General features: G+C 35.4%; 1 protein-coding gene across 3 annotated transcripts in view; it reads left to right on the top strand.

Annotated features, from left to right (window-relative positions):
• The window catches only part of SLC25A46 (solute carrier family 25 member 46), a 77,427-nt gene that overhangs the window by 41,237 nt on the left and 20,373 nt on the right, over nucleotides 1–15,817 (top strand). For 2 of the 3 annotated variants that reach the window (XM_074205669.1, XM_074205670.1), the window contains 4 exons: nucleotides 6,228–6,270; nucleotides 7,656–7,713; nucleotides 10,498–10,575; nucleotides 11,127–11,227. In XM_074205669.1, the coding sequence (XP_074061770.1) occupies nucleotides 6,228–6,270; nucleotides 7,656–7,713; nucleotides 10,498–10,575; nucleotides 11,127–11,227 (280 nt within the window). Of the gene's footprint in view, nucleotides 357–6,227; nucleotides 6,271–7,655; nucleotides 7,714–10,497; nucleotides 10,576–11,126; nucleotides 11,228–15,817 lie in introns of all 3 variants that reach the window. The other variant, XM_074205668.1, reaches the window with a different exon arrangement.

The raw sequence follows: 15,817 nt of genomic DNA, 5'->3' as shown, positions 1-15,817 counted from the left end.
GGAGAAAGCGGCGGCGGGCGGGCGCAGCGGGAGGGCCTCCTCCGGCGGCTCCGTCGTTCTTCGGTCCGGTTCGATGCATCCGCGACGTCCGGACGGCTTCGATGGCCTGGGCTACAGGGGTGGGGGCGGCAGCCGGGAGGACCCCGGGGGGACCAGCTTCGCCGCCAAGTCCTTCAGCTCCTCCTCCGAGCCCAGCCACTGGGTGACCACGCCGCCCGACATTCCCGGCAGCCGCAACCTGCACTGGGGCGACAAGACCCCGTACTACGGGCCGGGAGCCGCCCCCTCCCCGCTCGGGGGGCCCGGCGAGGAGCCCTACCCCGGCAGTGGCAGCGGCGGGCCCGGGGCTAGCAACGGTGAGGTCGGGGGGGTCACTACCGGGCCCCCCCGGGGGTGACTGGACGCGGGAGGGTGGACGGACAGCGGCCGCCGCTCCTTCCCTCGGCATCGCCTCCCCGGCGCTCCCCTCCCCCCCAGACTCCACCCAGAGCCCTTCATACTTTGTAATTACCCTTCTCCTTTATTTTCTTCTTTCCCCATCCAAGTCTCTGAAGCTGAGGAACGTGGAAGCCCGGGAAGTCAGGTGGCTAACACTTAAAAAAAATGAAAATTGCTTTGAGTAGGGCGTCAAGAGGACCAAAATGTTATTTACTCTTGTATCCCCCACCGCAGGACCTAGCGAATTCACCGAGATTCATTTTTAAAAGGTCACTGATAATCTCTTTCCAAGCTTTTTTGTACCATTGTACTTAATTATTTTCACTTTTAAGTTTCAGTAATACCAGGGACATTCGATGCCTCTGTGATTATCCATTTTTATTTAGCAGTTTTATTTAACAATTTGTAGTGTTTGTATGGAAGTCTGGTCTGTTTTATTTTGGAGTCACCATTAGATAAAATTCTCTGCTTCTTCAGAAGTTTTTAAAAATCTTCATCCAGAACTCTACAGATCTTAAAGAATTTCCATCCCCATGTGAACATGAAACTGATCATTAGACTTGAATACTTATTTATATATTTTACATATTTTAATATACTATATATTTTTATTATATATCGATGTAGTTTTATATTTTATATATGTATACATACATATCTGTATCTATATAGCTATATGGTTAAATGGCTTGCCCACATAGCTAGGTAATTATTAAGTGCCTGAGGGCTGGATTTGAACTCAGGCCTTCCTGACTCCAGGACCAGGTCTGACTCCAGGCGCCACCTAGCTGCCCCTTTTAATTTTTTTTTAGGTTTTTTTCCATTTTGATGTTTTTTTTAAAGTTAATTTTAAAACTTCAGCCAATTTAAAAAAACTCGCTTGCCTTGATGATAATGGTAAAGGTACATAACTAATATCCCTACACCAAGGCTGTTTCAAATTTGGAGTTGTGACTCCAAAACTTTATAATATGAAAATAATTTGTTTGAATGACTTGTTCTAATTATAGTCATAATTGTAGTTATAGAGTCCAGTGAGAAAAATTAGGGAGTTTTCATGGGTTAAAAATGTCAGTAATATGAATGACTGCTGAAAAAATTAAGGTGCATTGAAAGACAGTGTCTCAGATACAGTAGACCCATTTTTGCCCTACCTATGCTATATCTAGAGAACTGTGCTCTATTCTGGATATCACGTTTTCAAAACTGCATAGGCAAACTGGTATATATGTAGAAACTAACCAGTGTAGTTAGAGAACTGTCTATAGTAGGATCTCTTGAATGAACAGGATATTTATGTCTGCCTTCAATTCCTGGGAAGGTTATTGTGTGAAAGGGGATTTGATTGGTCCTAAAAGGTGGCAATTTTGAGGAATGAGTTATAAATATAAAGGAACAATTTTTTCCCCCCGAGTGATCAAAATGGTTTTTATTAAGCTATCTTAACAAAATGGCACATCTCTCTCATGGTGGTAGAGAGGGGCAGGGAAATCCCAACATACAAGCTCTTTTATGCACTTTGAAAGACTTTATTCCTGCCCCTTCATGCCAACCATAGGCAGGGGTCACAAATCTAATTGATACACTGGTTCCTATTTATTTCCCCACCCTGTTCATTATCCTAATGAGCAAGAACAGATAGATCTCTTTGAGCATGTGAAAAGGAGAAGGTCAAGAATAGGTTACTCTTGACTAGTTATGGACTAGTTTCTTCTAATGTAGTTTCTCATTTTTGGAATGGGATTAGGAGAACTTTTGTGATTGACTGGGGCCATTCCCCTTTTGTAACAGATTTCAAAGCCCCCCACACACACACCCTGTGAAGATCAACAATGCCCTTCATTCCTCACAACTTTCCCCTTTTCTTTGTAGTAACAACTTGGTCTTCACACTTTACCAGCAATGTTTTCCTCAAATTAATTCATAATTCTCATCTTCAGTAGCACTACTGACTTTTTCTTTCAATATTTTTACCTCTTCATTATTAGAGCCATACACCAGTCCTAATTTGCTGATTTTGTACTATTTGAGTTATTAACTGGATCATACACGGGAGACACACATTTAATAGGATTATTCCACTCAGGGCCAGTAGTAAGATACCCAGTAACTGTTTATACCATGAGGCAGTAAACCCATTCATCCAAAGAGGTACTAAAGGGTCTTGTCCAGGTTTGGACTGGCACATGTGCCAACTTTCCGATATCCCTGGTTATCTCCTTTACCACCTTCCCATTGTCATCTATCTTTAGACAACAATTTGATAAGTTCAGTTTACCACAGACTTCTCCTTCTTCAGCCAAAAGGTAGTCTAATACCAATCTATGTTGAATAATGGCCTCTTTTGTTAGCAAGGCTTGATCAGTCAGTAAATCCAAGGCCTTAGCTGGGTGATTGGTAATTTTTCCACTACAGCTTGGAGTCTTATTAGTCTGTTCAGGATGTAAACTAGGGTTCTATAGCCCCAACTCCCATCCTGTGCCCAGGTAGTAGGCCCTTAAGTCTAGATAACAGTTCCCTAACCAAATCTTTGGACAACTGGGTGTAGGCAGTAGTCCTACAAATCCAGTAATGTCCCTCTAATGCTAGTTGGTCTTCCAGGAATATAGTTTCCAACCAAAAGGAACAATTTTTAACAATGAAAGTGTTCGAAAGTAGAATGAGCTTTCTCTAGAGTTAGTGGATTTCTCTTCAGGGAAGGTCATATCTGTTTGTCCATGTGTTACAGAAGGAAAGGTAAAGGTAAAGATTTTTCCTTTTGTGATCTGAAGTTTTATTGTACTACTCATAAACACAACACAAATACACAAAGATTTATTGAGTTGGCTAATATTCCTGAGCTATCAATATCTAGAAAATATTTGTGGTACAGTTGAAAAAGCCCTAGATTGGAAATTAAAAGGATTTGTTTTTCCAATTTTAGTTTGTGTGATATATGTAAATTTGGACAATTACTTAACCTCTTTGGATCTCAGAATCCTTAGGTTTAAAATGAAGTTGCTGAACTAGATGAACCAAAATTCCTTCCATATCTAAATTTATAATCCTATCCTAGTCAGTCTCATTTTTTTATTACATAAATATTTTTATTTCTTTTCCAATTATATACAATGGTGGTTTCTACCATCATTTTTTATAAGATTTTGAATTTTACAATTTTTCCCCTTTCCTCTCCCCCCTCCCCCCAAAAGAAGGCAATCTGATAATCTTTGCATTTTCCATGACATGTATTGATCAAAATTGAATGTAGTGAAAGAAAAAGCATCTTCCTTGAGGAAGAAAGAAAATATTAGAGATAGCAAAATTATGTGGTACATAAGACAGCATTTTTTAAAAATTGAGGATAATCTTTGGTCTTTGTTTAAACTCCACAGTTCTTTCTCTGGATACAGATGGTATTCTCTATCACAGATAACCTAAAATTGTCCCTGATTATTGCACTGATGGAGTGAACAAGTCCATTAAGTTTGATCATCACCCTCATATTGCTCTTAGGGTATGCAATGTTCTGGTTCTGCTCATTTCGCTCAGCATCATCTCATGCAAATCCTTCCAGGCTTCTCTGAAATCCCATCCTTCTGGTTTCTAATGGAACAATAGTGTTCCATAACATATACATACCACAATTTGGTCAGCCAATCCCCAATTGATGGACATTCACTTGATTTCTAATTCTTTGCTACCACAGAGCTGCTTTGAATATTTTCATACAAGTGATGTTTTTACCCTTTTTCATGATCTCTTCAGGTTGTAGTGGTATTACTGGATTTAAAGGGTATGCACATTTTTATTGCCCTTTGGCATAGCTCCACTCACAATACATTAATGTCCCAGATTTCCCACATCCCTTCCAATATTGATCTTTAATCCTTTTTGGTTATATTAGCTAATCTGAAAAGTATGAAGTGGTACCTCAGAGATGCTTTAATTTACATTAAACAGTAATGATTTAGAGCAATTTTTCATATGACTTTGATTTCCTCATCTTCAAATTGCCTTTGCCTATTCGTTGACCATTTGTCAATTGGGGAATGGTTTTTTTTTTCATAAATTTGACTCATTTCTCTTTATATTTTAGAAATGAGTCCTTTGTCAGAAACACTAGTTGTAAAAATTGTTTGCCAATTTATATTTCTTTTGATCTTGGTTAGAGTGGTTTTATTTGTGCAAAAGCCTTTTAATTTAATATAATCAATTATTCAATTGTTTTTTTTTTTTTTATGAGTTCTCTATCTCTTCCTTGGTCATAAACTGCTCCTCTTTCCATAGATCTGACAGGTAAACTATTCCTTGTTCTCCTAGCTTGTTTATAATATTGCCTTTTATGTCTAAATCCTATACCCATTTTGATCTTATCTTGGAATAGGCTATGAGATGTTGGTGTAATCCAAGTTTCTACCATAGTATCTTCCGGTTTTCCCAGCAGTTTTTATGAGTGAGTTCTTGTCCCAGAAGCTGGACTCTTTGGGTTTATCAAACAGCAGAATACTAAAATCATTTCCTGCTGTCTCTTTTGAACATAGTCTAATTTTAGATCTGGTAAGTCTAAGCCTCCTTCTTTTGCATTTTCTTTTCATTAAATCCCTTGATGGTCTTTTTTTTTGTTTCTCTATGAATTTAATTATAACTATTCTCATTTTTTTTTAAAGAAGCAAGTCTTTTTCATTTATATTATTAGGATGAAGGTAAAAGCTTATCTTAAAAAAGTCAGTGTCTTATCTTGGAAATAGCATATGAAGTTATTGTGGCAAGGATATGAGCCAGTAGGTAATGGTATAATTTATTAAGCAAGCAATTCAGTTCAGTTTAGGCAATATTTTATTCAGTCCCCGATATAGGTACTGTTACGCATTATTGGGCTTACAAAGATGAATAAGATAACTCAATATGCAATGTAGCTTAGATCTTAGAGAATCTGAGCATGAGATTTCTTGCAAAAGAGAGAATAAAGTAGCAGTTTTTGATCTTTTTTGTTTCTTAAGCTTTATTGGATATTTCTCCATTCCCTTATTGGCACTACAATCTTTCCTGGATACTACTTTTTCTGGAAAGATTGGAGAAGATATTTCTTACAAAATAAAATAAGAGGAAGAAAGAAACTTTGCATCTGTTCTTTTATACTTTTTGAGACTGGTGTGAATGTGTGAATGAACGTAGCATTTTTAAACACTCTGCTTTCCAAATAATTTCCCACTCCCTTATATATACTCTTGACTCTTTTAAAGGGAAGAAGTAGTAAGGAGATAAGAGTAAAAGCTTGTTCAAGGAGAATTCTCCCTTTTTGACTGTTTTATTAAAATGTCCCCTGAAATCCTTGTGATCCTGGTCGAAAAATATTCTTTTCTGATAGATATAGATGTAAAGAAAAGTTCCTTCAAACATCTATGCATGACTACTTCTAACTGGATATTTTTCCATTGAGTTTTATTTTTCAAAAGGCACCAATGGACACCTAAGCCTATCAGTGAGTGAATTGAAAACTCAAGTCAAATGGATTTTTGGGTTTCTGGGGGAAAAAAATCTTATAAAGAAGAGACTTTTATGTGATTCCCCCCACCCCAGGATTAATAATTTTAACATTTTAATGGTATCAACTGTTGTGTATCTAGCTTTATATTGTGTACAGAAGAAAATGTATTCAGGAATTACCAGGAGTCTGGGAATACTTCAGGGTCTTGACAGTACAAATTTGTCATTTACTTGAATATTTTAAAAAATAGAAATTACTCTTAAGTTGCTACAGTTTACCCAACCATAAGTGATGTATAATCTTATTTCTTGTTCTTCAGAACAATTGAATAGATTTGCTGGATTCGGTATTGGACTCGCAAGGTACTATTTTTATATAATATATGCTTTAAGTTAATTAGAAAATGAATAATGTTTAAGCTGAAGAAATTGATTGAATAGGTGAAATTCTGAGTTTGTGATTAGAGGAATACAGATTAGATCAAAGAGTCTTACCTTTTTGGGTCATGAACTCCCTTATAAGTCTGATGAAAACTATGAACCTCTTCTCAAAATAAATGTTTTTAAATGCATAAACGTAAAATATATGGAATTACATAGGAAACTATATTAAAATAATTTTTTTCCTTTATCCAAGTTCATAAAACTTGCGATTTATCCTATGGTAAGAATTCCTGGATCGATTCATTTCTTAAAAAGTAATTTTGGTGGCAGCTAGGTGGCGCATCAGATGTGGCGCGTTGGATAGGACACCGGCCCTGGAGTCAGGAATACCTGAGTTCAAATATGGTTTGACACTTAATAATTACCTAGCTGTGTGGCCTTGGCCAAATCACTTAACCCCATTGCCTTGCAAATAAATAAATGAATGAATGAATGAATAAATAAATAAACAAACAAATAAATAATTTTTTAGTTTTGCCCCCCCAGACAGTGGAAAGAATAAGCATTAGAATAAAATAATAATGATAATTTATTTAAGATTAATTTGAGATTTGTAATAATTTATACTATAGTGAGTAGAGTATAAACATTTATAGAGTATATTTAATAGACTATGATTTTATTGTTTAGGAGATTTTTAACTATGACATACTTGTATTTTTATTCATAGTTTTTAATTGGATATCAGCTTGGCTATACACAAAGACATTTGTTTATATTTCCATTATTTCAGTAAATGACAAAATTACCAGATTAATTTTTGCTTGTTATTGTTTTATGATTTTATAATGTCTCACTATTTCTGGGACGTCTATAAGTTTTTTTTTGATTTGGGAATTTCTTTCTCTGTTGTGATAATACTCTGCAGCTTAAGAATTTCTTTGATCTCAAAACATATCAAAACATGGCCACTCTGTGGCCAAACTTAACTATGTTATTTCTCGAACAACAGAGAACCTAGTTTCACCTCTTTGTCATGATGAGGAATCAGAGGAAGACTTCTGGGGTATAAAAAAACCTGATTCCACAGTATATAAAGACTTAGAGAAATAAAAGTGATTGTTTAAGGCTTAGCATATATCCACCATTTTGTTCTTCATAAAGGAGTAGTACATATTGTTTCAGTTACATAGCTGCAGTTCAATTGTGATTTTTGTAGTACATTGCTTTTGAAGTATATTTTTATGTTCAGTCTAGTTCTTTTTGATAATAACAATTTTTGATTTGTATATTATAAGCCTGTACTTCTCACAAAAGATAGATTTTTGGGGTATTTACACACATGTTCAAAACTGTTTTTATAGTCTGTTTACAGAAAATGTTTTGGCTCATCCTTGCATTGTTCTCCGTCGCCAATGTCAGGTAATTGCATAATTTCAGTTACTTTTTGAAAATTTTAATTAAATGCTGACTTAGTATAGGTGATAATGAAGGTGAAATGTCCAAGATTTGTGATCAACTTTGATAAAGCAGGCTACAAATATTTACTGTCTTATTTCATGTGGTTTTTTTTCCTAAAATTTGTACTAGAATTTGGTATCTTAGAATTAGAGAGCTACAGGGGACTTTAGCATTCTGGTTCAATCTCTTCATTTTGAAGAATTGGAAACAGGGCAGAGAGTTTAAATAACTTTCCTTCAGTCACATGGTTGTTAAATGGCAAAGTCAGGATCAGAACTCATTTTCTTTGATTCTCACTCCAGAGTCCTTTTTCTGTGTGCTGTATATCAGTGAAGGTACCATAAGTCATTGTTTTAGTATACTTATTATTATTTAGTATATATATTATTTTGTGAAATATCATATTGATAGGACCTAAAATATTAAGTTGTCAATATTGCTATAACATTTTTTCACTAGTGTTTTCATCTTAAAATCATAAACACATGGGGACAGCTAGGTGGCTCAGTGGATAGAGCACTGGCCCTGGAGGCAAGAGGACCTGAGTTCAAATTCAGTCTGAGACACTTAATACTAATTGGTGAACTTGGGCAAATTACATAACCCTATTTCCTCATCAGAACAACAAAAAGAACCATAAACACATATGTGGGGCTCCAGCCTCCACGGGGTCCTTGGAACTTGACAGGAGGGATAGAGTCGGCGAAATGAGTTGAGTCAACAAGTGGGTAAAGGCAAGAGCAGGTTGACTGACTGTCAGCTGCTTAGATTTATTTTTATAGTCTTAGAATCATATGAAACAAGCAAACTAAAATCATTTCCTTGGTTACAAAAGTATACAATTTTCATCATTAATCACATAGTTCATGTGGTTACAAGTTTGATCATGTAGTGGTTACAAGTGTGATTATCAATCATGTAATTAATTTTCTTGTCCCTCCTCAGACCGTGATGACCTCAACCTGCCTGTTGCCTAGTTTGTTGCTGCATAGTAAAGTTATTGATTAAACAGAACTTTCCTTAGAATAATCTTTGATATAATTTGTTTAATGGAATGCTTCTATGTTTTTGTACCGCATATGTAATGTTTTCAATATGCTCCCTTGACAACCTATAGTGAGGGTAGTTATGTTTGTCCACCTATCCGTTGACTCCTTCAATAACTAATTTTCCTTTCAGCCCTTGTTGGTAGACACTATGGTTTCTATGACTTTTTATTCTTTGCCAATAAACTAAGGCTGTTAAGAGTTCACATATTGGTTACCTATACTAACTGTTCTCTCATCATCTTTATCATATATTCCTGTATATGATAAGGGGAGCAAAACTGTTAATTTCCCTGGAATTCTATCTGACCCATCTTGTATCTGGTTTCCCTGTATATATTCTGGCATCTCCCTGGAACTCCCAGTGCTGTGTCTTCCAAAGATTTCATAATGCTGAAGCCTTTTGTATGTCTCAGGGAGAGGCAGTCCTGTTAAATTTGGACAGAGTTCACAATCTGTTTTATTCAAGGAATTTCTCTGAAATCCTTCCTTTATAGTCATTCCACTATTAGGATGAGTAAGTTTTGCAATCAATAATAGACCTATAAATATGGGTGTACATGGAATCCCTATATATATTGAAGAAGGAAATGTTCCATCAGGCAGTGTGACTGCCCTGAGTCTTCTTGCCGCGACTGTGTCAAACAGCTTAGAGACCCTGGCTCCCAACACACATAGAATATTTGAACAAATGGATCTTTAGAGATAGAGTGAATTGACCTTATAGATTACAGGTGGGCTTCTTCAATACTTCAAAATAGGAATTAAGGCTGACTTTTGATTTTTTACTTTTTCCAATGAAATGTTTTATCATAAAGATAGTGTTTTTCAAAATGTAGTTCTTAATTTCAAATTTTGTGAATTTAAGGGAAATTTAAAAAAATATTCTAACATTAAATATGGAAAATTTGTTTCATCTTCAATGATTTGTTTTTGTGAAGTCATAGTATAAATTCCTGTTGCTGAATTAGTCCTTTTCTTACTATCTCCCTCTAATCTTCTGATTTTTAGAGAGAGAGTGATAATGATGATGATGATGATTTATTTAATTCCTTGATTCCATAATGTCCTCTGTATTAAAGATACCTTCCTCAAGAGGAACCACAGATATAGTTGGCCTTTTTTGCAAGTATCTGATAAATGGCTCCTGGACTTTTTTGATTATCCATTATCTTCAGTTCATGTAGTCACCCCACACAGGAATATGAGGAGCATTATCTCTGTAGCCTTATGAAAAAAAGTTTTAGATAGAATCTTTTTAAAAGTAAGGTAAAATATACAAAGGTTGTGATCCTGGAATAGAAAAAGAATTGGCATTTTATTGATCAATGGTGAATTTTTAAGTTCTTTTACATTATTGTTACATTATTGGCTCTTTCCTGTTATAAAGTACTCATTTATAGATTCTCCGAGAATGACTTGAACTTAGAACATCATTATTTTAGGAACTTAGGTTGATTAGGAGTCACTTCATATAACTTTATGTAACAAGCATATTCTACTATAGTAAAAAGTTTGAATGAATTTTAATTACTTCTTAGTTTTTAAAAAATGAAATAATTGTTTTCCAAGTCTATTTCTTTATTTGCTAAAATAGAAATAGATGAATAACATATTTAATTGGTTTATCTACATGTATTTAAGGGAAAATGAAGTTTGTACTATACTGATAACAAAGCTTTAAAAATCTTCCTAACAGGTTAATTATCATGCTCGACATTATCATCTTACTCCATTTACAGTCATCAATATCATGTACAGTTTCAACAAAACCCAGGTGAGTATGTCAATCTACATATTTGATTGATACATTTTAAAAAATTTCAAGTAGTATATATATAATATTGTATATATAGTATAATACATATATAATATATATAATACTCATTTACCTTAGTTTAAAAAAATTGTTCTTGTTTGCTTAGGTGGACAGTGCGTCATCTAGTTATTAGAATTATTAGCACACTGGAGAATAGAATTTTTTAAAAAAAATAGGAAAATTAGAAATATATGTATTCATATTTAATTTACAGTGTCTGTGACTCTAAAACTAAACTATTTATGTGTAAGAATGTAACATAAGCTCCTTAGGACTGAATTAATTGTATCTTTGTTTCCTCAACACTTAACACTTAAGTTCCAGGCACATAGTAGATGCTCATTTTAATAAATCTTAATTTAATAATTTAATAAATCTTAAGAGTATGGAAAGAAATTGAGTCAAGACCTTCCATTATGATTTCTCTGGGAAAGCATCAGTAACTATTACAATATAATAAATAATTTTTCCCTATTATGTAGATTTTAATAGGAATAATTTTTTTTTAGGGTCCAAGAGCCCTTTGGAAAGGAATGGGAAGCACGTTTATTGTTCAGGGTATCACACTTGGAGCTGAAGGAATTATCAGTGAATTCACACCTTTGCCAAGGTATCCTTTTAAAAACTAGAGTGAAGTATTTCACCTTATGAATTCTTTCATATTGTCATACAAAAAAAATTTTAAGTTTCATTTATATTTTGACTTATAAATTTTGGGCTAGCAAATATTTTCATCAGAATATTGACTCTTAAAAAATAAAAATCTGTTCTTCACTCATACCCTTTTTTGTATATCATTGCATTAATAGAATATAAATTAATACCTAAAGCTAAATACTCTCAGAAATTTACTTGGAGGTATAACAACTATGAAAATGTAATCTGGAAAAGAATAAATATTTGTGACTGATGGTAATGGGCTCAGCGTATATGCTGTGGGAAATATTCCCCAAATATAAAGCAAGGGTTACAAAGTAGAAATAAATTGGTAAATCTGTGTTTTGGAGTAATAGTATTGACTTTAAAAGGACAAATTACAAGAATAGAATTAGTAAGGGCATGTAAAGACATAAGGTCTTACTAACCTTCCAATCTGAGTTCTTAGTCTCCAGGCTCAGTATATTGGTTTTTATCTATGTACAGGCTGTGATCTTATTTAAGTAAGGGATGAAGGAAGCAGAATTTATTTTTCTCTTGAATTTTCCTGGTGCTTTGTATTTCTCTTATGTACTTATCACAGTATAACAGATAATTGCCTGAATCTCTTTCTGCTTATAGAGAGGAAACTCTGAGAGCTCAGATTCTGTTTCTTCCTTGTATTTCCCTTCTTATTTAGCATAGAACTTTGTACATATTATTAATTATTAAATATTTGCTGAATACAAATAACATGTTGTATGCATATATACACAGCTAGGACAGCTGGGTGGCACAGTGAATAGTGCTTAAACTGGAGTCAGAAATACCTGATTTAAAATGGCCTCAGATACTTACTTTGAGACATTGGGCAAATCACTTAACCCTGTTTGCCTCAGTTCCCTCGTTTGTAAAATGAATTAGTTTCAGTATTTTTGCCAAGAACACCCCAAATGGAGTCATGATTGGACTGACATATATATGTGTATGATTTCTGTAATTCATTTTGTATCTTGCCCAAGAAAATTGATACTTAGTCTTCTGTTTGGATAAATATGGTAGTTGAGTCCATTGAAGAAAAATATTTTGGATTTTCTTAGAGGGACATTGTGCTATATTTAATTATATTGTTTTTTTTTTAATTCACTTGCTTGCAAATGCATAGCTTTCTTGAAATTTTTTTATGGAAATACTATGTGTGAGAAAGAAGGGTAGCAATACTGTAATAAGTTTAATGGTTTGATCAAAAAAATATTTATTGGTTCTGTCCACTACCTTCTGTAATCTGTCCCATGCCTTCCTTTTTATTACCCCCCTCATCCCGTCATCTTATCCCCTTCACTTCCTGCTTACCTGTTGAGTAAGATAGATTTCTGTAACCATTTGAGTATTTATAGATATTCTTCCCATTTTGAGCCAATTCATATGAAAATAAGGTTTGAGCATTGCCCTCCATCTCCCAACCTCCCCATCATTTTCTTCTCTACTGAAAAACTTTTTGTGCAAATTTTCCCTATTCTTTCTCTCCCTTCCACCTTTTTCCAGTGCATTCTTCTTTCTCAAAATCCCAGTATAGTCGACTCAGTACTGTGCCTTATGGTCTTTCTAACTGCCCTAATAACTGTCCTAATAATGATAAAGTTCTTAAGACTTATTGGTATTATCTTCTCATAGGAATGTAACAGTCCCTTATGATTTATTTCTCTTTCATGTTTTCCTTTTTATGTTTCTTCTGAGTCTTGTTTTTAGACTCAGGTTTTCTGTTCTGCTCTGGTCTTTTAATTAAGAATGCTTGAAAGTCCTCTGTTTCATTAAATATCTTTTTTTCCCTTGAAAGATTATACTCAATTTTTTGGGCAGGCTACTCTGGGTTGTAATATTTTCTGCTTTGCCTTCTGGATTATCATATTCCAAGTATTCTGTTCCTTTAACATGATTGGTGGTTGTCCTTCCTTCTTGAAGAGGACTAACATGACATTGCTGTGTTAGAGACAAGGTACAGTGTATCTAACTATGGCTGATTAGCCCAGTTTGAGCTCAGAAGACTCCCATAGGTCGGACACAAATAATCCATACAAACATTTAAATGGAGATGTCTATAAATTTATGCATCTCATGATTTTTTTGAGCTATTGCGATTCTGCTTCACTCATAAAGCATAATGCCTTCTTTGATACTGGCACACCATGCTGGATGGTCTTTTGCTTGTGTCTTCTGTGTCATACAATCCTAAAATTCAGAGAAATAGTAAGAGTGTTTTTGTATCATTCTTTCTGACCTGTAAGCACCTTCTTTATGTGAGTTCTCCATAAAGTAGTCTTTTAGGTTAATGTATATTTGGCATTGGAACAACATGACCAGTTCATTGGAATTATACTCTCTGCAGTATAGTTTGAGTGCTTGGCAGTGGAACTTAAGAAAGAACCTCAGTGTCTGATATCTTATCCTGCCAGGAGATGTTCAGAATCCTTCTAAGAGAATTCAAATGGAAGCGTTTGAGTTTCCTGACATGGTGCTGGTAGATTATCCAGGTATCATAGGCATACAACAATGAAGTCAGCACAGTGGCACTGTAGACCTTCAGGTTGGTAGGCAGTCTAATAACTCTTCTCTTCCACACTTTCCTTCAGAGCCTCCCAAACATTGAGCTAGCTCTGGCAATGCATGAATCAACCTCATCATCTATGTGGACATCCCTGGAAAGTATACTGCCAAGGTAAATGGACTTACCCACAAGTAATCAGAATTTCTCCATTTTCTGTAACTGATGGTTCCATGAATGGATGTTGGCTAGTGGAGAACCTCTTATTTTCTTACTGTTAATTGTTGAGCCAAAATTAGCAGAAGCAGCAGAGAACCAATCCATACTTCGATGCATCTCAGCTTCAGCAGTTGCACCAGCAATGGTGGAGAGACATGCTCCTTCCACCACCATCCCTACCCCCCCCCCCCCAGTGATTGTCATAGGACAATATATTTCTTTTTCCTTTATAGAAATGAAAATTGAGGCATCCTTGAATTCTGGGGAGATAAACTCCTCCTTCCATATAACCCAGAAAATTTCATTCAGCTTTTATATGAACCAGTATCCCTGCCTTATAAATCTCTCCTGGAATAGAATCCACAAAAAGCACTGTCCACATGAGAGAAGCCTAATGGCATTTACTTCTTCAATTCGAAGGTGGGCTAGAGAGAGCTTTAAAAAAAGAGGCAGGGGCAGCTAATTGGTGCAATAGATAAAAGCACTGAAGTTAGGAGGACCTGAGTTCAAATCAGATCTCAGATACTTGATGTTTACTTGCTGTGTGACCTTGGGCAACTCACTAAACCCCATTGCCTCATAAAAGCCTAATATAAAATAAAAACTGAAATACAGTCAGTGGCCCTAGCATTGATTTATGACAGTTGAAATGCTCTGGAAAATGTTCAGCCCATTTCTCCAGGATCATTTCTTATCACTAATCAATATGACTCCGTCAATACAGAGTAGTTGAGTTGCACCAAAGGACCATAAATAGCCTTCATGGCATTGTAAAAGCAATTTAGATTGTGATGATGATAAAACTGAATTTCTGCCTTCTTACTACATCAAGAATCCTGGATCTCTCTAATCTTCAGTTGCACTTACTTTTGATGGAGTTGAATATTGCATTCTTAAAGACAGATGAACTATCTTGCTTAATGTTTGCAAGTGTTTGGACCCAAATGAGTAACTATAGTCCGGTATACAAAATCTCTGAAAGCTGCCCTCTACTTTTCTGCTCCACTGTTGCCAGCTAAGTGTTCTCTCTTAAGTTAGCAATGAACTATTTGCATTTAGAGAAACTCTCTAATCAGTTGGCATTATGTCTTCTGGTAATTGTTTTGCCTTGAGGCTATCACTTGTTAAATGTGAATATTTAGCTTGGAGAGGATAAGTACAGGATCAGTCCAGCACTCTATGCCACACATTGCCACCTTCACTCTCATAGTCACTGTCTGTCATATTCCATCTCTCTCTTCTCCTTACAATGACATAGTCTATTAAATGCCTTTGTTTGCAGCAAGAGTGCATCCATTAATTGTATTTAGGTAAATGGAAGATGGTGTGGGTGATGAGATACACAAGTTTTCAATAGTAAATGCTGATCTGATTCCATTCCTCCAAGGTCTCCCTGCCATGTCTGGTAGTCTTTGCCTTCTCTTAACATTAAAGTCACCCAGAATTATAAATATAAGCCTTTCCTTTTTCAGCACATATGATGATGGGGGTCTCCAAGTCCACATAAAATTTTTCTTTGACCTCATCAAGGTTCATCATGGTAGGAGGAGATGCACTGATGATGGTGGCATGGCACTTTACAACAAGTGCCAGTGACATTATCATGAACCTGTCATATGTTCCTTTTGGTATGCATACAAGCATGTTGACTAGATTAGTTTTGATTTCAAAACTTATACCAACTCATAGCACTTCCCTTTACTTTTAGTCACTGCAGAAAAAAGCATAAACGTGTCTAGTACTGACTTTGTCAGGCTAGTAGTCTTCATTTGCCAGCTTGCTTCACTGAGAACAACTACTATG

This window comes from Macrotis lagotis, chromosome X (genome assembly GCF_037893015.1).
Source record: "Macrotis lagotis isolate mMagLag1 chromosome X, bilby.v1.9.chrom.fasta, whole genome shotgun sequence".
Classification (NCBI taxonomy): Eukaryota; Metazoa; Chordata; class Mammalia; order Peramelemorphia; family Peramelidae; genus Macrotis; species Macrotis lagotis.
The sequence above is the reverse complement of the archived record's forward strand: the minus strand, read 5'-3'. Positions and strand labels throughout refer to the sequence as shown.